Consider the following 25,427-nt stretch of genomic DNA (forward strand, 5'->3'; position numbering starts at 1 on the left):
GAAAAGCTTCCTAATGAAGGATACTTAATCAGTGAACCTGGCTGCTAAGGGAAGCTGTAAAATCTAAGTTATAAAGGACCAATTAGACTAACACCTGACTGGAATGGGCACAGCAGGATTCTGCCTCCATGCAGCGAAAATGGACTTAAAGCCACTATCACACTGTGGTGCTATTTTTTCAATCCCCCAGAACCCCACTCAAACACCGAGATTTCATTTTTGCTATGCACGTATATCCCTAGACTCTGTGTAGGTCCTCCAAGTGCAGCTGTGTTTCCAGCCTGTCTCACTTGTATAGCACCAGCCTGTCTGGAAAAATAATAATTGTAAATCTAAATTACAAGAGATCAAAGCCCCCTCATGACCAAATCATGAGGATTAAAATTAATTTCATTATTCTGAGTAGAGTATCCTTCCCTAGGCAACAAAATACGTTCTTGATCCATGAGCTGGTACCTTATCTGAGCTCAGTTAGGGACGTCTCTCTCTGTCGCCTATGCTCCAGTGTGTGTGTATATATATATATATATATTATATGTATGTATATATTTTAGGGGTTCAAGATTTACTCCAAGGTTTACTTTCAGCCTTCAGTGAGGTAACCAAAGGCTTTCCCTAAAGTTCCCTGATCTGACTGATTTAGCTTCCTGGTGTACTGAATGAGCAGTGTGGCCATACCACTCACAGCTCCGGGCTCCTAGCTGAAAGCCAGGATCCTTCATGCCACACTCAGTGCTACACTTCCTAAATTTCCAAATCCTTGACTGCATTCTTAGTCATGAGTTGCAAGAATGATAACCAGCTTAGTAAGTCAGCAGTATCCCCCAAATAAGATGGTAAAGCAGCTGTGTTGGCTCTAGAGTAGCTTAACTTTAGGCTTCTGAGTATGATGAATTATTGTTTAAGGAGATGCATTCATAATTCTGTTCCTCCCAAGCAGGTGGTTGATATTTTGAGATCCCTGCTGCATCAGCACTGTGTATATTTGGCACAGAAACTGCATGAATATTATAAATTCTATATTTAATTGAATCTCATAAAGAAATCCTGTAAATCATAGTCAGCCCATCAAACAAAATAGAAAATTGATATGTTGAGGTGTTAAATAATGTTACTTCTTTTTGCCCCTAAGGGTTAGACAAAACTTTGTTGTTTCCTTAAGAAGAAAAACATGATGGTAGAGTCAGGTATCTGCTATGTAGTTCCCTATCTGAAAATAACATGAAATCCTAATTCTTAAAACAAAAAATATCAAGTAACATGATAAAGCACCTGTATCCACAACAGCAAGCCTCCCTGAGCCAGCTCTCAGCCACAGAGGTTCTCTGTTCAGGCTTCCAGCATGGTGCCACTACTTACTCAGGCTACATCCTAAGTTTTCATGCTTCTTTTTCAGCTTCCTCGAAATATTTATTTCTGTTTCTCTCACATGGAATTTGGCATAAAAAGCACAATATCATTTGCTATGCAGTAGGTGGTAAAACGCCTTCATTTACATTTGTGACCATTAGGTGGTTATATATATATATATATACTACTATTGTTTGAACATACTGGGGCTGCCAAAATCCTAACTTGTTCCACTTTTCCCAACAGAACGATAGGCCAGGAGTTCTTGCTATAAAGTTAGACTCTGAGGCCATGGCAAAGTGAAGAGGAGGCGGTTCGAACAAGTGTGAGTCTTACCTAGTGAATAAGGGTAAAATCTACATAGCAATTCAAGTAGGAGATTTATATCTGGTTTTCTTTAGTGGGTTTGAACATGTACCTGACTGAAACAGCTTTCATCAGTAGTGTATTATTTGGAGTTCTTGGTACCATTGAATTACAATGAAATGCTATTTACACCTAGTTTATCTATAGTAAATCTAATACATCAAACCAAATGAGAGGTAAGAGAGACTTGTGCTAAATGAATGCAGTTCATTATTTAGCCACATCTAACAAATTGAATACAGGAAGCAGGAGCTGAGTTTGGCACCTGACCTGTTTTGGCATCTTTTGCCCACAGAGCACTCTCTTTGTGGGAAAGGACAAGGAGCAATAGCCCTGTGAGCCTTCAGAAACACCCAGCGAAGCTCCTGTATGGCCACATTTTCTTGACGGGCTGTTTCAATTGCTCTTTAGAGTTACTTGATCTGGTCCTCCAAATCCTATTCACATCACTTCTCTTTACTGCTCTCAGAGTGGAATTCATCACAGGCTATTTTATCTTGGTGAGCGCTGAGCATGCACATGGATATGAGTCCATGCAGCGCATCTACAAATAGCCAGGCTGCTGTACAAGGTCTGTGGCCTTGCTTATCAGAGTAAAGTAGCAGAGGACTGAACTTCAGCTAGGCCAAGGAGATCCTGAAGCATTGCACCCCAGGCAACTGCAAGTCACAGTATGCAAGAGGCAAGACATGCTCTTGCTTGTCATGGGTCGGGGAAAGGTTCTGTTGAAGATGGTTTGTAGATATGTGTTGAAAGGCCTCTTTGATATAAGTGGATAGCCCAAGTATGGCAAGAATGGTTCGCGTGATAACATTTGAACAGGACACCTTTGTTGCACAGTACAATAGCGATGCTAGAGAAAAGCAGCTCAGGTTAGCAGCTCCTGTGCTGAGTGTGAGGGAAACAGCGAAGGGTAATCTTCACCTGCCGAGGTAAATACTTGTCAGTGCCCCTGAAAAAAGCAATTATGGAAGATCAAAAGTAAGCCAGTGAGAGAATGAGCAGGAGAAATGGTGTCTGTCATTGGTTTCCAGCGTGCTCAGGGAAGTGGGAATGGGGGAGCACAGTCTAAGCAATGAAGATGGTTACACTGTGGGATATATATGCTTTACTTGTACTTCTTACCTACTGGAAATGATCCGAGGCAAAGACTGGCCAACAGCTCATGAAGGGGGAGCAGGAAGAGTGTTATATGTACCAAGGCGCTCACTACTAGCGTGAATACTTGGAGGATTAAATAATGGTGAATAATGTCCTTCAAACAGGTACAACTTCAAGAAGATAGGCGAAGGCCTCAAATGTTTTGGCAAGTCACTGTGTGCAAATGTAATTTTCACTTTTTTCTATTGCACAAAGTAAAAAAACATGTTGCCCACCAGAAAAGGGCCCGAGTTTTCCTACAGTAGAAATCAAAAAGCAACTTTGCTAAATGCATTGGTATAACCTAATGAGGTCTGAATACACTTTTACTTACTAAACCATACCTGCACAGCTTCCTATTGAATGCAGGGGGACCGTTTGTACAGCAAATTACTGCTCTGCCCAAGTCTGTGAGCATCCAGGTTTCCACTAAAATAAGATTACATGTCTATTAGACTATCCAGAAGCTACAACACTGCAATATACTGTATTACCATGCACTGAAGATGGGTCCCTGGGAAATTATTGAATAGAAATACGTAGGAGCCCAATTTCCTCAGTAACAGCAAATCTCTCTGAAGCGCAGCAGTTTCAGTGACGATTCAGCTCTTGGGGCAGAATCCATTTAACTTTGGATTTGGAAAGGCCAGTGCTGAACTTCGGGAGCAGCAGATTTGTGTGTCACTAGATTATAATGGGGACGCTATTTTGCAAATAACCTGTTCTCTGAAACTGCTGACTGTGAGATGCTTTAGGAATATTGACATTTTGCCATGAGTACAGAAACCTCAGAGTCAACTCTTATCATCAGACAACTTAACAACACATTTCACTTATGTAAACGAAACAATCCCCTCTCCTCATAACAATTACAAGAACATTTTTCAGTTATTATGCTACCGTGCAGCATGGAGAGAGGTATTGATCCAGGCCTGCATTTCATTTATAAATTATGTTCATAGTATGATTCTTACTGAGAGCTTTTCTGGGGAGAAAACAGAGGATATAATATAAGGAGGGGGAGAATAATAATGGTACAGTCTCCATACAATTCCTTTGGTAACTTTCCCAGTGCTCTAAAGTGTTTACTCCCCACTTTGCCTCTTTGAAGCTAAGAAAGGTGCAGCATGCCCAGAGACACCAGCGTCTCCATTCTCTTCTCAGCCTTGCTCCTTCTTGTAGCCAATTCTGTTGGTGTTGGGAGGAAAGAACTGACTATAAGCAGGGACAATGCTGTTGCAGGTAAATTTAAGAATGGAAAAAACAAAGTTTCACAACCGGAAAAACTGCTGAGAAACCTGAGATCTGTTAACATTTAAGCAGACAACTTCATGCCAATGTCCTTTTGAAATGCTGCAAAGTGCATGCCTCAGGGCAGCTGATGGCAAGGGGCAGCCACTGAGAAAAAGTGGTGCTGTCCTCCTCTCCTCAAAAGGTGATTTGTTTCCACATCTTGAACATTTCAGTATTTGTGTATTTGGTTTCTACAGGATGAATCTCATCGTCTTTTCATGTGTGACACTACCAGTGGTCAGTCTGAGCTCTTTTAGCATTCCAGAGATGTTTCGGTCTATTGTCATTCTTTATGTCACTGCATTTTAAAATCACATTTTCATCTGCTGTAGAATTTATTGTGCTCTCTTTCTGATGTTTAGAGAGTTGTTTTACTTCCTGAAACTCAGTGGCATAATCTACTCAAAAGGCCAAAGCTGTTCCTTGTGTTCTAAATACACATGTGAAGAATACCAGCTAATTAGTGCTAAATTGAAATGCAAAAGGAATATCCATTCTTTTTAGGTTATGTGTACATACCACTTACTTCCTTTACAGTTTCTGAAGAAAGATCAGCTGCTGCATGCTGTAAGTACCACTGAGAATACTAAAAAAGCCGTCACAGAATGATATCTTGATAAAACAAGATGACCTTTAAAGTTGAAGCTGTGGAAGCAAACCAGATAAAAAATGTTTTCAAAATACACCTGAAAAGCACTACAATGAAAGGAAAAATGATTATTCTCACACTCTTAATTGTTTTAAAAGGTTGATACAATTAAAGTAGGTATTATTTTAAAACAATGGGATTTCTTACCATGCTGGCTACATTATTCATTTTTGAATGAACTTTCATTTTTTCCATTTATGAAGCAATGCCGATTTTTTTATGCATGCTTCTCATTTTTCTTCACATATTGTATGGCTACGACAAAAATTTTCACAGCAGGAATTGATTACTAGCTGGTCACTTTAAGCTATGTGGTCTTCCTTCCTTGTAATTATTGAGTGACTCTGTGTCCTTATGGCATTTAAAAGGTTTCTGCCAGCAGACAACAGCTGGGGTCATTCTTATTGCTCCTCAATAATCTTGTTTGGTACAAAATATCAGAATTCGCAAAGGAGCCATCCACTGTCTCAATATTTCTGTGTACTCAATATTTCTGTGAAGCTCTCCTGCAGGGGAAGGGGAAAAAAAAAGAAAAAAAAAATGTAAAAATATCTACTAGCACCAATTATATTGGCTTCTCTTTAGATTCTGGTCCTGCTTTTACAATTATGCTCAGATGAATTTACAGAGTTGGAGCCAGGGTCCAACTTTTCCTATATTTTTATATAATGCCTTACAAAATGAATTCCTAATTCTTGATTCTGGCTGGGTAGAACATCTGCCCTAAATATAACAAATATTAAAATTCAGGCTTTGCTGATGATGTCAAACAGAAATGAGAGACTATGAGGATGAGCAGAGTTGGGGAGGGGCAGGGAGGAGGTGACCTTTCCTAATAATCCCAGTTTGGATCTATAGATTAAATATATTCTCTTTGAACAAACCCATTACTGTGAAATCAAAAATCAGCCAGAAAATCCACAGCATCAGCATTACAGGGTTACCCATGCATGGCTGTGGAACCAAGTCAGTGGGAGGGAACCTGTTATTAACTGAAATCCTGCTCGCAGTTATGGACCTCGTGAAACATTCAGGTGCTAAACAGTAGTCCTGTTCGGGATGCTTTCCTGGCTCACATTGACTGAAGAGGCTGAGGAAGGGTCTTGAAGTGACTGAAATGTGGAGCTAAGACCTACGTCTGTTGACAGCTGCAACTCCTGTGGCTGAGGAACTGAGGCAGGAAAAGTTTCATCAGCACATGTCATGGCAGGAAACATACATGTTTTATGTGCATGTCTTGTTATTTACTTTTGAAAGAAACTGACTCGATGACAAGTAAGAATTAACATGCTAAAATATACCCTGTGTATCTTATCTTTAAGTTTTGTACTGCTGGCATGCAGATTTTCCTGGAAAACATTTCTTTTTTATGTCCTTCAGCTGGGATGCTACATAACTTAAGTCACCATACGGAGATGAAAGTTCTTGGAATTTCAAGGAAGTTCTTGGATGAAGTCCTATTGCTTTTGCCATTATATTTTTTTTCCTCCTTTTGAGCCCCATGGCATACCTGGAGCTCCTGTTTGGACAAATGAAGCTCATCAATGTGATTGCAAGAGAGGGAAAGATGGGTTATTTAAAAAAATACCTAAGAAAAGGCTAGAGAAATCCTGTTTTCTCCACTCCAGCATGGCTGGAGCATTGCTGTGTTACTGTGCTACAGCTCCCTGTAAATGCCCATAGGGTCAGCACATGATGCCAACTGTTTTCCTGGTGGAAGGGGATTTAAGGTCTCTAGCCCCAAAGTCTGAGTGGTTTCCATAACCCCTTGAATGTAGGATAGCTGGCAGCCTTGCAGATAAATTTTAATCTACCTTGAAAGGCCAAACTTCACAGCTTGGGTTTCTGTTTTCATCCCTAGTCTACTTCTGTCTGTTTAATAGCAAAGGGAAAAAAAAAAAAAGGTGATAAACTGGAGACCTTGAGATTGGGACCTTTTTACTGTCTTCAGCTTAGCCCAGGAGAGGACATCAGTGTTCCAGCAGGGAGAATCTTTCACGGATATACAGGGATTTGCAAAAACAATGTCTCAAGTGCAATCCCATATTTTTACACAGTGTCTGGTTTTGAAAGGTATAGCAAGTGTTTTATATCACTCTCCAATATGAGTTGAAAGTGAATGAGCAGCTCTGAGATAAGACTAATTCTTTGATGTTAAAACTCAGATTAATTTAACTCTTCCTGGCTGTGGAAGAACAGTTTATGTTATCATAGTAAAAAATAAGTGATGTTAAGGTATTTGTTCTTAACATCATTGCCAGGGAGATCTACAAATACTTATTAATAGGTGACCCTTGACTTTGACTAGCATCTCTGGACACTATTTCAAGTGAATAAATAAGGAAAAAAATTCTCACAGACATTCACTGACACCCAGTCTCATGAAACACCCTCTGGCTGTTCTGATAACCACAGCCCAATATAAATAAGTAATACACATGTTCTTAATCTCAAACTTCATTCTGTGTAGCACATAAATCTTACCTGAAACTAGACCGGAACCTACTTGGATTAATATATTTTTTTGATCTATGTACCTTAGGGGTGCATACAGCTCCATGTTCTTTTTAAAAACTTTCATTAATTCAGCTGAAGTAACAGCTTCTTCTCTATTAGCATCACTACCTGTTTGCTACCTTATCATATCAAAGTGAAATCACGGAGTCCAGTTTATTGGTCTTACAGATTGGAAGAAAATAAATGCTTGCATTATGCATAAAGAAGGAAAGTAAATGTTCTGCTTGAGGGTTATTTTTTCCCTGTTGAATACAACCACCACTTTCAAGGTGCGTCTACAAGCAAGTGCAGACTGTGCTGTGCAGAAGGCTGCAGGATTTGGTCTGTCATGAATATAGGAAATAGCAAAAATTACTTGCAACACTGCACCACTCACTGTCAAAACTCTGAGCGGAAGGGAACTGCATCCTTTGGAAAATGTCCAGACTTTTACCTGAGGAGGTAAAGGAGATTAACAGGGCTTGTGCTGTCTGTTCCTGATAAAGGGAGAGAGATTACCTTAGCCATGCACCATCCCAGGTAACTTACTGCAAGTGCTCCGACTCGGCCAGGAATCCGCAGGTGGCTTTCCATCTCCTTCCTCTCATGGATGAAGAGGATTCATTTCTGATGCTCTTTGTTCGGTAGCACCAAGTGTTCAGGTTATCACGCATCTCCATGCACATCTTATGACACTTCTTGTTGCTCCTGTAGAGCTACTCACATTAGCGTTGACCTGCTTAGCTTGACCATGAACTGCAGAGACCAGCACTGATCCTGGAGTCGTGGACCTCTGTTCATTTTAAATGTATACGTCACATAGTAAAATAAACATGGTGCTACTACAAAACAGGACATCTCTTCCTATTCTCTGCCTGGCTGAGTGTGCTGCGGTTCTGTGTGTTCAGACAATTAGTGGTGTGCTTTGTTTCTGTGTTTGGACCATATGGCTAAATCTCAACCCGTATGTTACAATGGTGCAATTGAAGGTGATTTGGAAAGGCACCCTAATTAAACAGCACAGTTGGCTAGCTAGGAAATTCAACTTGGTGACTTAACATCGCAGTATGAGGCAATTTGGAGAGGTTGTTTTGTTTGGGGGAACTCTAGACACATTTGATTTTGATAGCTGAAACAAGCATGCAGAACATAGAGGCTATGTGCATGTGGCCACTGTTAACAAAAACCTACCTGTAGGAGACAAACATCAAGTTTGTTTGCAGGCAATTCCTGGATGTGTTCTGGAGAAAGACTTTGTTATGTGTGCATATGATTATCTGTGGCAAAACTGAGAAGATCATTGATATGCCTTGATACTCACATCACCCTGCATTACACAAATGGAGAATCCAGAAGAACCACTTCCAGCAGTGTGCTGCTGAATGTACTTCACATATTGCATAACCTGGCTGCAGTGAGGCCAGAAGTTGACCGAAGATTTATATCCTCGATGCTCTGGTTTGACACCGATGACAGATTAATCCTGAGAAGTGCTGCACCGCAATATCTCTTTATTGCTAAGGACCTGCAGAAAAGGAACGAAGTGAAAAATGTAAAGTAGGACCCCAGCCACACTGCTGCTCTTACAATGGCAGTAATTAGGCCAGCCCAGGCAATGAATGAAAGCTGTAAACCATCTTCCATGAAACCATTAATCATCAGGTCAAGTCCAAATATTAATGCATGGCCATTTTACTGTTCCAGATCCAAACTGATATGATAGCTGAATCACAACTGGGATTCAAAGGAATGAAAGAAACGAAACATTCCCTCGCTGACAAGAAATGAAAGAAAATAAATTGTAAAAGCACAGAATGCACTGACTCCACAAAAATACAGTTGTTCTTGTCAGCTCCTTCTGCCTTGATCATTTGCCCTCATCTTCGCGTTGGGTGTTGAGAAATCAGTGCCTACCAGCACTCACTGATGTCAGCGCTGAGCCTTGGCTTTGGGATATCGCGTTGCAGTCACTGATTAATACCTCTGTGCTGTTAAATGCTTTCATTCTTCCAAAGGGAAAAAAAGTACAATAGGGACTATCACAGAAGTATCCAGGGCTGACATTTTATCCTCCTGTCATGAGCTCAGAGGCAAGAGCAGGGGAGAAAAAGAGAAATGAGCCATAAAAAAAATGAGCAAAAGATGACACTCGGATCATTTCATGTCAGAAATGCCATACAGGACCCGAATATTGTCCTCAGTCAACAATGACATCAGTTTGTCACTGTCTTCAGTGTTATTTTACTGGGTCCCTCAGAGCTAACTGGACACAGCACTACTCAACCAACACCTGCCAATCACATTCTAAAAATAAAGTTCAACTGTCATCAAGTTATTGGAATTCTTGACTATTTTATATGCTGGCCACCCTGCCTTCTTTAACCCCCTGCATCATTCATGTGTCCTGTGTGACACTGGAGATTTCAGTTAAGTTGCAAGTGGAGATGTATTGAACCCCAGGGACTGGATAACTCTGGGTAATAACTGTAATACATGTACAAAGGGACAGTGGAAAGGAAGATTTAATCAGTATCTGCTACTGTGGGTTGTTTTTTGTATTTTTTTTTCCTTTGTATTGTTTTCCTGCTTTGGCGCGTCCCTTACCAAACCCCCCTTGTGGTTTGCAAAAAATGAGTTTGACTTTTTCACCCTCATCCTTCTGGATTCCAGCTGGGATCAAACACTGAGATTCTTGGTATAGCAGTCACATACACAGGCTTGCCAGTTTCTGAAAAATAACAGCCTGGCTACATTTCTCTATTATTATATATGTATTATAGCTCAACATATCAACCTCTAGCAAGGAATAAGATATATAAATATAGTGCAGTGCCCATGGTATTGAGTATAAATCCAGCGCTGGCTGGCAAAGTACTAACAAGTTGATGGGAGCCCACCAAGGGGTACCACACTCTGGGAGAAAAGGGGGATGTTGAGAGTAGTTGGAAGGAAAAAGCTCCTTTGTGGAGCTTGTAGCAGCTCCATGGAGGAGAGCCTAATGGAGGACTATTTTTGTTACTTTGGGGGAATGCCCTTGGGATTTAGGCTGTATGGGACCTGTATAAAGCCTAAAGGACACCAGTCTGCTTCCCTCTCCTTTCGTCCCCTTCTCACAACTCCCTGAAGAAGGAACCAGCCTCAGCCAGCTCCTGTTGATTTGTGCACCACCCGAATCCTGCAGGGGTTTGTCACAAACCCCAAAGCACTCACAGAAACCTGCCAAAAAGACACTTGCTACATCCAGCCAAAGGCAGATAGTGTAGATGATCTTGCCAGAAGCTAAATTCTTGCTAATTCTCCCATTTCACTCCATATGTTATTAAACATAAAGTATCAGTGAAACACAAAGCTCACAAAAGAATGACAACAGAGGGAAATTTCTAAGATGCTAGGAAAAAAGACTCTAGGTTCTCTTAAACAGCTTCTCAATTCCTGAAGGAGATACAGCATGTAATTCTGTCTCTGAATATTTATACTATTTCATTCTCCCATGCCCTTGGTGAGCTATCTGAATAAGGTAGCAGAAGGTTCATCTGAAAGGCACAGAAGTTTTGTATCCAAATTTTCCTTCAGCATACATTTGCGAGTCTTTGAACACACCCAGTCCCTGAATGTGTTTTTTAATTTAAAAAAAAAAAAAAAAAAGAAAGAAAGAAAGCTCTGATGTTTGATGTTCTGCTTTCTTCTTTATCTTCCCTGCAACAGCTGGCAGTACTACTGCCAGATGCCACCAAAGCCTACAGAGTATTACAAGCAGGCCAGCCCTAACCCTGGGCTTGAAAGAGTGATGATGTCTTGGCTGCCGCAGGACACAGAGGAAATGAATGAGACAGAAGGAGCTTGCCAAAAAACTACAACTTCCAACTATCAAAATACCAAATCCAAGAGTCAAGATGTAGTTTGGTAGCTCCAACAGCCAACAGACATACACACCATAAACACTTTTTTTTTTGTTAATATTCTTTGATGGCAATTCATTTTCTCAAGCAATTCTTGGGCTTTCCACATGACTTGCAGAATATGTCTGAATTGTACAAGAAAGGAAAAAGAAAATAGGTCTGGAGGTGTCACACACAGAGATATACTTCTGTGAAGTCACAAAGAGGTGCTAACACTCTTCTTCCTTACTAGTGGCCAAAGAAATGTAATGTTATTTTGATTAAGAATCCGGTCTAGCAGAAAGCTATTTCCATACTGAACAGTCTATGATCTCTCGCCCACCTGCCAAGCTAAAACAGGCTGGTCCTATTTCAGATAACAACCAAGAGAATGCAAAAACATGTGTGAATCTCTTCTTGATCAAATCAATGCATTCTTTGGTATGAACTCAAAGAAAGGCTCAACCACCTCCATAACTATGCACCCTAACTGCTCCTCTGCTCCCTCAGAAGCTGGCCTGGTTGCACTTACTGTTGGCGGCAATGTGGCAAAGCAGCATGATTTTCCAGCAGCTGATTTGCAGTGATGTCTCCTTTGCACTCCAGAGGTTTTTGGAAACCTCCCCAGGGTCGTGGTGGAGCTGCCCCTTTCGATCCCCTCTCTGAGCTGCAGCGCGGGTGCATCACTGAGCCTGGAAGTTAGCAGAGGATTTTTTCCAGGGTATTGGATATTCAGTGGGAGTTTGAGCTAAGGCAGTGGCTACTGAGGAGCCAGCTGGAAGAGGTAATAGTAAACACCCAAAGCCAGAGTTTTAATAGAGCTTGGCCAAAGCAGTCCAAGCCAAAAGGATCACTGGAAACCAGCAAGAGCTATCTCTGGGGACTGCCCTACTGCACGTACATTTGGAGCTCAAAAAAAGGCAAGAAGGATCTCAAGGGGTGTGAATCAGACTGGTTGAGCAACAGTGGGAACTTGAGCACTGCTGCAAGGCCAAAACTTCTTTGCCTTATCATATCCAAAGCTCATTAAAACAAAATAGTGCAAAATATCAGAGAAACAAACTGATCCAAATGAATATTTGGAATAAACTGTTAACAAAGAACTTAATGTATATGCCAAGCTTCCTCTTAGGAACAGACTAATTTTGAACAGACATTCCTGATGGGGAGATATGTCCATGAAAACATGTTGTCGCTGGGGCTCAGAGCAGCGTGGGAACTCCTTTCTGAATTAGCTTCCAGGCACAACTCAGTTCTCCTGCCCCTACAGCAAGTTAAGAGCAGCTACCTCTCCTCGTCTCTGCAGGGGTTAATCCTGGGTGTTATGCAGACGCTGGGATTGCCCTAAGAGTTTCCATGGTAGAAAGAGAAAGTGGAAATAAAAAGCAGCTCCTTGCCTGATTTGTGGAACATGCAAAATACAATAGCAATAAAAATAGTAATGAGCTCATTACGATGGAAATGGTCTCATTACCAGTGCAAATGCCAATCATATACGTGGCCAGGTTCTTCATGGGGAAGGGATTTCTTTAAACACTGTCCTTCCCTGCTTCAGGAATGAGTTTTATTTAAAAACATGCAATCCTTCCTATTCGTGGGCTGCTGTCCTCTCGGCTCTCCAAAACATCTCAGGGCAATATTTAATACCTGGGAACAGGCAGTATGCAGGGACCAGATGCTCAGCTAAAGTAGCACATCCCTGCACACTACTCTGGGCAGAGGAGGGGTCCTTCCCCTTCAAGCTTCTATTACAGCAAGAAAACGGGGAAGAGGACTCCCTTTATTGGCAAGAAACGTCCTGGGCACACAATGGGAAGTTGCATTTGCAAATATTTTAAGTGGGAGGAAAAAAGAAATTTCCATCAACACGCTGCTAATGAATTCAGGGCACTTACAGACGAGGAGCAGGAACAGGGACAACAGCACAGCTTCACAAGTCTTAGGCCAATGAGTGGGTGCACAGCACGTAGCAGAGGTATCCTGTTGCTCCAGACATACCTGTCCCCTAGAAAAACTCTGGGAGGGATGAGGGCATCTGCCTGTGGCTGGAGCACGCCGTCCTCCCTTCTCCTCACTACAGCCAGGTGGTGTGGTTTCTTCGCTTTCAAAGTCCCAGGCAGAAACATCTTCCTGGCTGAGTGCACGCTGCTGCTGGTCACCCTGGTGAGGAGAGCAGCCAGGAGTGGGACAAGACAGGGGCAGGTGATGAGAAACGGCGTGGGAAGGCACTGCCCTACAAAGGAAGGTCAGACACACTAGCACCGGTTCCTCCTTGGTTCAGCACTGCCCAGGCACAGAGCATGCCCAAGCCCTGCAAAACATGCTGTGTAGATGTTAATTGAAAAGAAAATGCCCCTTTCACCCTCTATTAAATGTCTGCATATATACCACTTGAAAGCTACAGTTGAGCTTCTCATGTCAATGTATTTACCTGTGCACTAACACTTATCTTCATTTTATAGATCGGAAGGCATGTATCTGGGACCACAGAAAGTCCCAGAAGAAGTTTGGCACCCTTCTCCAGGCAGCAACAAAGCTAAGTCTTAACCTTTCCTGCTGGCTACTGTACATAATTCTTAGCCTATACACAGCCTCTCGGGGGTCACTCTTCTCATTACATATTTATGTGCCTAAGGAATCCGATTTTACAGGACCTGGATTTTAAGGGACCACTGCAGCACTACAATCCCTCTGTACAAACACATCCCTCTGATTTTTCTGCAGTTATACAGAAGCCTGCAGCAGAGCAGGGGCTTAAACCTCTGTTCCCCGTGGGCTTGGCTGTGCCGTAATTGCCATCCAGTCCCCCTGTGTACAAAGTTCTTTTTTCATTTGTAATCTAGGCTACCAGAATCGTACAACTCCATCAAGATCTGCAAGGTAATAATGAGCCACGCTCTTCAAAAATGTACTTAAGGCTGAAAGTGATTAAAGATGCTCCAGCCTGCAATTACCTATTACTCACTGGTGCTCTAAACGGTTCATTTTTCACATCATTCCAGGAAGTTGTAACTTCTTAAAGCAGCATTTCTGGTAATTATAGGAGAGCAGCAACAGCAGGCACAGAGCATTATCTAGCGCTGCAGCAGAGGCAGAAGCGCTGCCTTCCGCAGATGATACAGTAAGGGCAGGAGTACGGCACAGCCAGGCAGCACCTGGTCTGGCTGCTCAGCCTTGCGTTGCCTGGGGCAGCTGGCTGCTCACCAGGAGGGTTTGGAGAAATTCTGGACTTTTCACACTCATCCCTGCCAGGTTGGTGCTTTGGAGACCAGCTCTGGCCCTGGCAGAGCTCAGAACCATGGCACTCCCTTCGCTGGGGCTGCATCCAGCCCTGCCCGTCTGCAGCTGGCCTAGGAAGAAGAGAAGGCTTTTGGTTGTTTTTGGATCTGACTTTATGACCTTTACTGGGAACTGCTTTTCTTGCCATGTTCACAAACTAAAAGTTCAAGAATTCAAAAAGTAGTACTGCTTTGGTCTGATAAACGTATCACAAAAATCCTATGGTGCTTAAAGAAAAACAGAATCAAATAAAAGGAGTCGCAGGCACTCGAGACATCCACTCCATACCAGACACTAACTGCAGGACCAAAGGCTGCGGCTGTCCGGGCTGCCTCCTTGCACAGCGCAGGCCAGGGATGAACCCCACCGACAGCCCAACTGTTTGTGGCGGTGAAGAACGCAACTCTTAGGGTTTGAGCTCCTCTGGCTGCACACTGCCTTGCTTTGGAAACACCTGGGATACTTGGAGAGCAGTGGGTTTACGTCTGCTGCAGTGAAGCAGCCGATGACTTTCACTACTTTGGCCACGAAGGTGGCAGGACAGGGAGAAACGATTTCTTTCCTGCTGGTTTGACTACACGTTGTGACTGGGAAACAAAAAACATGCAGACACGTTCCCCTTGCATGCCCAGGCTCAGTGCCTGCTCTTCCTTGCATCCCCTCCCACGGTGCTTTCTCACTCATTGCTTCTTCTGCTTCGTACATCTCAGACATGACGTGATCAAGCCTGTTTGCCAGGACAGTCCCAATCCATAACTCACCTTACACGTGCCTGTGGCTTGAAAAGCATTGCAATCCTTCACTTCAGTTTGGAAGATGATGTTTTACAAGATGTTATCTTGTGATTAAACAGTGCCATGATTGCAGCTGCTGCGTTTGTGACTTTTATCTCAGTTAAACAGCAGTAATTTTTACCTGCTTTGAAACCACAGTGCACATGCACATACCAATACATAAATAATTATTGCCACTATTACTAATAATTATCACCATTCCTAATGACAGGAACTTATCTCAATGATAAGAATAACAATAAGCTTTCCCAAGATGACTTCAGCTCACTTAATCTCAAAAATTTATCTCAATAATAATAGGAATAGAAAAAAGAAATACATGCATATGGATCATGGAAGAATTTTACCTATTCTGTGGGATAACTGGTGAACAAAAGTTATACCTTCTTGCTTAGGTATTTGTCTGAAGAAAAAAAAAATAACTTTTACATGATGTAATTATGAAAGAAGAAGGATAAAAAGACAGGGGGATTTGTTACCTGATGGAAACTGCGAGCTCCTGTGTGGTGCTGAGCCGCACAAATGCTACATCTGTGTGAGTCCCGGCAAGCGAGGAGTTTTCCATTCAGAAACATCATCCCAGCTCTGGTGGGACTGGCAGCAAGAGGAGCAGAAAGTGAGCCCCTGGCCAGCAGCTTGTGGCTCAGCAGGTCTCCCTTCCTGTGCTCTGTCATGCTGCTCCTGCCCCTACAGGTCGCCTAAAGAGATCCCTGGCTTTGAAGGGGAGAAAGCCGGCCAAAAATACAAGTTAGCAAAAGGAAATGACAGAGCAGCAGGTACTGCATAATGAATGCTACCAACACGAACCTTGCTGACAGCTCAGAGCCCAGGCACCTCCGCTGAAGCAGACTGGCTTAGTCTCTGGAAACACAGGAACTAAAGCAGCAGCAGCTGCCCCCTGGGAAATGCCTGAATCCATAGAGGAGCAACGAGCATGTTTGAGCTGGAGGAACTGGCTGGAGAACATGCCTGGCAGCTTTTGCCACTCTTCATCTGGGCTCCTAACATCCACTTGGCTCAGCGTGCAGGTATCGCATCTATTGGCTGAAAAGTCAAAGGCAGCAGCACATTCATTGATCTTCATTTTTTCCCCAAGTAGCTTGGAAACCTTTCCAGAGCTGTATTTTTCCACCTTGACCTATATTTGTGGTGGTGATTCATCTTTCCATGGTTCCCCCCGCCTTGAAGCAAGGCAGCCTGCATCACCGCACACCTCACTGCACGTCCACACAGGGCACCAAGGCTGCTCTGCGCGCCACCATCGCACCCTGGCTGCAAATTATTTCAACACACTGGGGACCAGCGGGATTTAAGGCCTGATTCCTAACTCATGAGAACATCAAGGGAGAAGCCCCGGTTTCCTGAGGTTCTTTTCCTCATCTTTCTATTTGGGGGCTGGTCACAGCTGACGTCCTGCTAAGCAAAATAAGCCCAGCCCAGGCAGTCCAACTTCGGTGGCATCTAACTGGGCTGAAGCAGGAGGACTGTGCAGCATCTTCTAATGATTTTTATTTTGGGGAGGAGAAACATCACCTCTAGGAATTGAGCTTTATTGGATGCTCTAATCCAGAAGAGATAAAAGCACTTACTAATTACTGCTGGGTTTTGTTTCTTTGAAGAATTGGGTTAAATCTCTTTTGAAAGTAGAAGTCTGTTTGTGCTCGTTAGATGTATAATTTAATTTGTTTAGGAATTTTTCTCTTTTAGGGTTCTGTTCTGACGATATATGTACATTTTGTCCTCTCCTTTCCTCTCTTTTCTCCCCAAAGACAAGAACCTTTGATTTACTATAGATTTATTTTCCTTATTTAACCACAAATTTCCCTGAGTTGATGCATCTTTTTTGGTGACCTTATTTTTTCCTCTCTTCTTGCTCTTGAAAATGTATTTCCTAAAATAAATAAATGTGTACCTTTTGCATCCCAGTTTAATAATTCTGAGATGTATTTGCTCATGCATGTTTGCTGACTGAAACATGTCTTCATGCTACACTGGAGAGAGAACTCAAAACATCTACTTTGGAAAAAAAATCTACTGAAATCACCATAAGCTAATTTATCTGCCAAGTGCTGCTATGCAACATTGCAGGAAAAAGAAAATTGGGATGAAGGGGAACTTGGGAGGTCGTTTAATTCATATTACTTCCCCAGTCAGGATCATCCAGCATACATCATTCCTAACAGATGTTTTTCTAACCTGTTCTTAAAACCTCCAGTGATGCTAAGTGCACAGCCTCCCATGGCAATTTCCATTAATATTCAACTGTCCTCACTATTAGAAAGTTTTTTTCCTAATGTTTAACCTGAATTTCCTGAGAGGTAATTAGAGCCTGTGACTTCTCATCCCATCCACATGTATCCCATCTTGGTAAGTCCCTCCAGCTAAGGGAAATGGTCCAGATAAATTCCCAGGAGCTCTCTGCTCTTCTGTTCTGCAAATATAGCCCAAATTTTGAAAATCCCACCCACTGAGAGCTACTCCCAAAATTCAAATAGAGATCAGCTGCTTGCCCTGCCTATGCTCGACATCTATTGAGATTTTGCTGCGTCAGTGGAAAAAAAGGCCTCACACATCACACACGAAGTCACACTGCACTTAACTGCACAATGCCCTTCCCTCTCCCCCTACTTGGCAGGATGATGTTCTTCATCCCTGCGCAGGTTCTGCACAGAGACATCGGGATATTCACTGTGTACTTCTCCTGCATTGGGACACCAGGACTTGGGTGGCATATTATAAATGAGCTTCATTCTGGGGTGCACTAGCTGGGGTTTGCTGCACAAATAAAGAAAAACATCGATTTTCTGTCCTGTTTCTTATCTGTAGGTAATACATACACTGCTGTGGACTAACAGAGGCTCTCCTGGCCCTATGAATGAAGACTAAGGTAACAGTCAGCTTTGCCACTGGCCTGCTACATTCATTTAGGTCAGCCAATTAACCCTTCCCTTTACCTAAGTTCCCATGTTTAAGGGAATGATCCTTAAAAAAGGTATTTTACAAAATGCATTTTGCAGGATGCTTTGAGATGTAACTCCAAGGCGTTCTCTGCTTTGCTGTCCTCAGCTCGTGCAAGTCAATAAAATCCCTCGGTGCAAAACACTGCCTAAATGGAAGCAGCTCCGGGCTTTTTCACAAAGTAGCCAGAACTGAGGTTTTTACCTCCTGCAGGAGAGGGGCTAAGAGGAACCACACTTCTGGCAGCCACTGGTGCCCCCCAGCCTTGTCTCTTGCCTTCTGGAGCGATGGCAGCAGCAGTGGCTTTCCAGACATCTGTTAGGCAAGGCAGAAAACAGCTGGGGCACAGCTACTTTGCTGCTGCCAGCAGTTGCAGTGATTTTGCTCGCCTCTAGCACTGGCCCTGTCTGGTTATTAATTTTTGTTTTCATTATCATTATTACTACTACTAATCTAAATAAAAATGGAAGAAATTCCTTCTCAGAAATATTTTTTTTCTTTTAAACAGATGTTTTTGCTGCCGCAGGATGTAGTAAGAGAAATATTTTCATTGTATGAGTGGGTAGAAATCCTTCACGGTGGATGATGGGGGACTAGGAATGATGTTCGGAACAAGCTGGGAGTCAGATTATGCAGAGAGCCTCCGGAAACGTTGGCTTCTGTAATCCTGGAGCAGTTGTTGCCTTGAGGGCACAAGCCCCGAAAACGCAGAGGTCCCACAGCATGACAGCCCAAAGTGCTAGGAAAGCAGGGAGGATCCATCAGACCACAAATGGGCAAGGAATTGAAAGCATTTTTTGATTGATGCCAAACGATCGTGTTGCTAGCCTCAGGAAAATGGAACTCCGAACAACAAAACACCATCATTTGGGGCCAATCAAAGAGATCTCACTCAGCCCCAAGCTGAAACACTTTTGGTTTGTTTGATCCTTTGAGAAAAAAATACATCATGGACACATTGATATATTTTGAAAAAGAAACAAACACTAAAATACTTTGTTTTCTTTTCTAAGTGTTGACCATTTTGCAAGTTTACCTCAATACATTTTTGCGATGCTGCTCAGTTGGGCTCAGCGCACCCCATGCCTGGGAGCACAGCATTGTGTCCCGGCCAAGGGGGCATTGGTTCCTCTGTCGGAAGAGGTTTCTGAAGGTGGGTAAGAGAAACTGTGGTCAGGACCAGTGTAGACACATCAGCAGGCCTTCATGCATGACCCCTCCAACTCCTGGACATGTCTTGCAGCCCTGCAATCCTTCGACTATCTGGGTAATGCCTCAGGTCTCCAGGATTAAGACCTCACTGTGCCCAACATCAGAGAAGTAATGCATCCCAGCCCTAAGAGGCTCACATTTTGCTTTCAATGCCTGTTGAAAAGAGCTAACGAGCTTTGGCCTGAAAGCCCCAGGCCTACTCCAAGAAGATGTCCAGCTTCTGCCTTTGTGCAGCAGACACGACCGCAGTGGGTGCCGTGCCAAGGCTAGAGAGCCAGAGAGATCTTGACGGGTAAGCAGGACAGCTTATTGCCTCTCTCCTAAGCGAGAGGTCAATACAGGCTCTTTAAAATTAAGCCCTGTAAACCACATTGCATCAACACATCCTGTAAGCACAGCCCTGCCTCAGTCTCACTGGGCAGGACAAGGAGCTGCACACCACAGCACAAAACCTCAGAGCTGTCCGGCCAAGAGAAAGGAGCATACAGTGAATAAACACATGGCTACATCCATAGGAGTCATTTAAAAAATGATCACTGACTTGCACTGTTCCTTGCCAGGGTATAACAGAGCACTACCTTAACTCATCCTGCACCACGCAGGGCAGAACTGGTGACAGATAACCCCAAACGTACCAGTAATACAGCTCTTACCTCACCATCCCTAAGGGGTAATCTCAGAAACCTGCTCCCTTTCCAGAAAAGGACCTCAGGCACCATGGGGGCAGGTGGGGCTGAGCTTTGAGGCTGTGGGAGGCCACCTGAGCACTTCTGAGGATCCGATTAACTCCCCCAAAGAGGCTGAGAAAGCCCTTGGTGCCAACCTGAGTCAGATCCCGCTCCTCCACCCACTCAGCATGACCCCCAAGAGAGCTGGCTCTCCCAGCTTTCTTGAAACCCCAGTGTTTAGCAATCGCTTGTAAATACTGAAACAAATCTAATTATTCATATAATTGGGGAAAAGAAGGCCCCTGCTGTTTCCCAAAAAGCAGACAAAACAACCCATTGCAACAATGCAAGAGAAACACATTTGCCATCCCAATCCCATATGGGGTTTGTGCAGAAAGCCTCTCGCCCTTCTGCAGCCTGTTGCCAGCCCCACACCTACGTTCAGAAATGCTTGTCCAAGGCAGCAGAAAACCAGAGAACCAAACCAGAGGAGTCTCCAAGGCCAAATGCTTCCTTCCTCAGTCCTGGTTTCTGTACCTCACCTGCCCTTCTCTTGCCCTGGGCCCCCTGCCTTTGGCATGCAGGGACACGGTTCGCAGAGCTCAGCACGTTCCCGAGGAAGCACATCCCCGACCACGGGGACCTCCTGCCAGCCTGCTGGGGCAGATGAGGAGTGCCAAAGCAATTTATTTTTTTCTTTTCTCCCTCCTGAATGGTTTCTACTCTCTGATTTCCTCAACTGAGCATTCATGCCCACAAGGTGCCCCCCATAGATCCTGGGCTGGTCCTTGGGTCAGAGCAGGGACAAAAGAAAGCCAGAGCCTAAAATGTGCCCTCCACCAGGATCAGGAGGCAGAAGGGGACTCCCTGAGCAGCCTGCAGGGCTGTGCACCAGCAGTTAAACTGAGCCAGGAGGCCACAGATGTGAAACACCCCAGATAGCACATGGGTCGGCTGGGTCACAGAGCAGCACCATGAAGCTGTTCCAGCTGCAGAGCACAGAAAGTGCATCACTGGAGTAAGAACTGTAACTCCTTTATGGCTTGTTTACACACTCAGAAATAATTGATAGAAGCTGTGAAACATACTAAGTTATGATTTGTTTCTTTTTTTTCTAAACTTATGTACAACTTTGCAAGCTTGCTGCCAACACCAAGAGCCAGACAGACAAACAAGCAGAGTTGCTAACCTCTGCTTCAAGGATTTGACCATCCCAAAATTTCTTTTGAAGTTATGAAATTTTTAAGACTAACACAGCCTCTGGTTCTTTTTGTTTCACTTTTTTCACATTTCTCAGTTTCTCAGCCATCCACATACCACACCACCTCATTTGCAGACTTTTCTCTGCAACCACAAAGGTAAATTCTTTTTGTTTGTTTAATTACAGCCTACATTGTGTGTTCCTTGAATGGATGCAGTCGGCATTTGAAAGTTCACCATACCTTTGTGACAGGCAGCAATCCTGAACCAGCTCCATTTACGCAGGAACTCACGCTGTGTTTCAGATGCTTCCATCCATCAAAATAGAAGTTGCCACACAAGTGGTCAGCTGAAGTCACAGCTGAGAGGTGAACGTTTGGATCCGTTCTCTCTTAATTCAAGGCTCAATACCTTGCTGGCCACCTACCTGAGCTGGTATTGCTGGAGCAGGCTCATGTCGGCTCTGTGCTGTGGCAATTCAGAGATGTTCGTGTTCACCAGGGGTCAGTGCAGGTGAGGCCAGGCTCAGCCATCAGCAGCAGCAGGGAAGGCAAAAGCCTTTCCTGTTGCACAAGGGAGAGAGGTTGGTGGTGCATCCCTGATGTAAATCAGTGCTGGGAACTTGAAATCATGACTTTGCTCCAGTGATGAGTAATCTCTTTGCATAATTCCCCTCTGAATGTTTTGGATACAGGAACATGTTGTTTCTCCTCTACTGGCAGATTTTAGGAGGGCTTTCTTACCAATTCATGTCAAGTCTAGTTGAGTTTCAAGTCTGTCTCAGTATAAACAAAAAAATTGCTCATATTTGGAGACTTAAAAAAAACATACAAATGTTTTTAGAAGAATGAGTCTCTCTTATTTTGAAACATTTCCTCCTTTGTATCTGTTTTGTCTTTGCTTTTTTTTTCTGCCAACTTCTTAGCAAATGTGTTGTTGCAAACAATATGTTTCAAGCAAAGAGAGCAAATACTTTCAGAAAGCAAAGTTTTAAAAAGTCATAATGGCTGATTCACCATAGTAAACATATGATTTATGCATTTGCTGGCCCTCTAGTGAGAGCGTCATAGTATTTCCCAAGACTGAAAGGCCCAATAAAAGCAGTTATAAACTTGAGTACCAAATGCTGTCAATGAGCTACTTACCATAAGCTACAGCCCCAAAACTGTTCAGAGAAGGGTTTGCTATGAAGACTTATTTCCAGGGAAGTTACTGGCTTCTAAAGTTGAATTTCGTGTGGCAGAAGGGAGAAAATGTACAAAATAAGTCAAATAAATATTACAAACTATCAACCCTCTTCTGACATCTGCACAGGTGATCCAGTTAGCTGCATATACCTCACCCATTCCCTGTGGTGACAATGCAGAGAGGCAAAAATAGAATAAGAGCAGTTCATTAATACAGGAGTGAATGGGGATTTCAGAGCCTCTGAAGGCTGCTCTGGTCCCACTGCTTGCGGTTCAGATCGACTTTATATGTGAAAAAACCCTGACAGCAGCGGTGTTGTCAGAGACAAACTCTCACCTCCATTCCCAGCTGTGCAGGCTCGAACAGCCTGTGGGCTCTGGTCAGTACGTAAGCAACTGTGAATTTGGTGTTTGCAGTCGATTCCTCTTCTGCAAGTTCAATCCCTCCTGAGAGATTTGTCTTTATAAATGACATGTCTCTAGGAATCTTTCCTTTAAAATTGTTAAAGATTCCATCTGACATGGTTTAATGGGCCAACATAGGGTCTGTGTTGCCTAAATCTGCTAAAAACACTGAAAAGTAAAGCTTATGATGTGGTCGTGCCTATGCTGATCTTTTGTGCAGGGGACATTTTCCCCCTACATTTGTTTGTGTGAGGCCCAACACAACGTGTAACATTTTCCAGCTGATTTCCCCACTCCCTATGCTCCAGATCACACAGCTGATTGTGAGCTTGGTGAAGGGCTGAGATGTTCTCCCTACACCATTCCTTTCTGAAGAATGCTGCTTCATCCTCATTAGAAACAGCTCTGCCATCATTTGTTTTCTTTCTGTTACCCATACGTTCTCAAGCACCTTTATTAGAAGCTTCGAGCTTGGAGTTAAGAGCTAATTAAACTGACAGTACTGCCTCACTGCAACTCAGTGCAAAACAATTCAATTTGGTCTAATTTCTTGGAATTGAAACCAGACAGTGCTGTTTAGAGGATGATACCTGCAAAATATGTTGGAGTCACGTTCCCCATCACCGCATGCTGCTGTGCCTGTTGATGAAGGATCAGACGTCTGAGCGGCTGGGCATGCGGCAGGTGGAGGCGTGGGATGGTGTCCAGGTGAAGCCGCGCTGTACCATATCAGCTTCACCCTCTGCAAAGGGCCAGTGAGGCTGAGAAGATACAAATGGGGGAATTTGCTTAAAACAGGAGTAGCTTGAGAAGTACTGACCCAGAGAATTGAGTTCTTAATTTGAAATAGGAAGAAAAGCCGCCTTGTATTTTTCTTCTTTTTAACAAAATGTTTAAAATCACAGTAGTCAAAATACCCATTTAATATTTTTTTTGCTCATGAAAATTATTTTAGGTCTTAAATTACATAGCAAGAGATTACTTAGAGAGGCGCAGATCATATGCTCAGGAATTACCTGTTCTCTGCTAAGGTGGGCATGGCACTGCTCTTGGCAGAGCGAGGCTGGGTCACCATGCTTCGCTCGCAGCACCTGCAGCTCTGTGCAGGTTTCTTCTGAAGCTAACTGGCATCTCAGCTCATAGCTGACACTTGTTTGTGAAATTGCAGAGTGACATGAAAACCGTATCATCATATTGAGATAATGGCCAGGTTTGGGCAGGAGACGGATTTCCTGTCAAAGCTGGGATGCAATTTCAAGATCTCCACTCACTTTTGTATTTACAAATACAAATAAATAAATAAACCTGAATAAATAAAAAAAATCTGTCAATATGTTGTTTCATTTTGTACATTAAAAGATGCTTAACTTGAATTTGAACTTTTTAAACCCCCCAAACACAGCAATGTCCCATTTTGTTTGTCTCACACACCTGAATTCTTCACTTAGAAAACCTGGAAAGAGAGCAAGAGCTTTTCTGCTGAGCAATCCAGCAGAGAACAGCCTTGCTGCTCAATGAAACGTGTACATCAAAGAAAGTTTGTCAAAACCTCCTAGCAACTATGAGTAATTGCTAATACCAATGTTCTTTAAAGCACCGGCTATCAGCATGATCAAATCACAGCTCTAGCGCAGCCTTTGGAAAGAATTTGCTGTACATTTTGTTAACAAACCATTAACAACGCTCATAATTTCTAACTCCGCTGAGCAAATTGCCTCTCCTTCTCACACGCTTGGCTACAAACAATGCAAACCTTTGCACAGTAAGAGGTCGGGTTTGTACTGGCACCAGACACGACCAGAACTGACACGCTTCTTACTGCTTAGGTTTGGGTTTTGACCTACCTGCTTAGTGACCTCAGCCACCACTGCTGAAACTGGCAATGCAGCGTGGGAGCCAAGGGTGAGGAGACATTAGATCAAAATGCTGCATTGTTTAACACTGGAAAAAACAATTTTCATGATTAATTTAAGAGGCTAACTTCTTAGTCCCTGGGGAAAGAGGCTCCTTTGGAGGCCAGCCCAGGTGAGGCTCAGGTGCTGTGAATCACCTCCTGGAGAGGCTGTGCAGAGAGCTACAGGCTGCAGGTGGTTCTTTCCAGGCTTGGGCCATGCCACTTCCAAACATTTTGGATCTTCAGATGGAAAACACAAACTGAAGAATACAATTCTTTGTGTTATTTACATTAGTTATGTGTGGTCCAATCCACACTGTCATATGGAAACTTGGAGAAGAAACCTAAACTGCATTAATGAGTTAACACTCCTCAATGTTTAGCCACCATCCATGCTGCAAGAACACCTTCTGGTCCCAATCACTTTAATAGCCTTTACTGGTAGCAGTTCTCACCACATGCTGGCCTTGGAGCTTACAGACACTTCCAGCCACGTGTGGAAGCAACTGTGGGACTATCCTGTGAGCCCTGAGACACTGTATAGGGTGTTTAAGGGATTGTCTTTCACTTGTTACGTTCCTGACCAACTTTGGCCATGGCAGCAATTTAATTCAGGGACTGCGGCCTTTCCTCCTTTTATTCTGTAAACTCAAACTAT

General features: G+C 43.3%; 1 protein-coding gene and 1 long non-coding RNA gene across 8 annotated transcripts in view; one reads left to right on the forward strand and one right to left on the reverse strand.

Annotated features, from left to right (window-relative positions):
• The window catches only part of LOC308178274, a 290,108-nt gene extending 278,872 nt beyond the window's left edge, over positions 1–11,236 (forward strand). For all 5 annotated transcript variants that reach the window (XR_013939658.1, XR_013939659.1, XR_013939660.1 and 2 more), the window contains one exon: positions 1,597–11,236. This is a non-coding gene — a long non-coding RNA (uncharacterized lncRNA). The remainder of the gene's footprint in view (positions 1–1,596) is intronic.
• The window catches only part of LOC308178267 (uncharacterized protein), a 121,770-nt gene continuing 98,036 nt past the window's right edge, over positions 1,694–25,427 (reverse strand). Inside the window, exons 4-7 of one of the 3 annotated variants that reach the window (XM_080556672.1) lie at positions 23,466–23,636; positions 22,808–22,899; positions 22,429–22,502; positions 1,694–13,405 (exon numbers count right to left, since the gene is read on the reverse strand). In XM_080556672.1, the coding sequence (XP_080412798.1) occupies positions 22,468–22,502; positions 22,808–22,899; positions 23,466–23,636 (298 nt within the window). In that variant the 3' untranslated portion in view covers positions 1,694–13,405; positions 22,429–22,467. Of the gene's footprint in view, positions 13,406–21,525; positions 21,703–22,428; positions 22,503–22,807; positions 22,900–23,465; positions 23,637–25,427 lie in introns of those variants that run through there. The other 2 variants (XM_080556671.1, XR_013939657.1) reach the window with 2 other exon arrangements.

This window comes from Anser brachyrhynchus (assembly GCF_964034855.1).
Source record: "Anser brachyrhynchus genome assembly, chromosome: 15".
NCBI lineage: Eukaryota > Metazoa > Chordata > Aves > Anseriformes > Anatidae > Anser > Anser brachyrhynchus.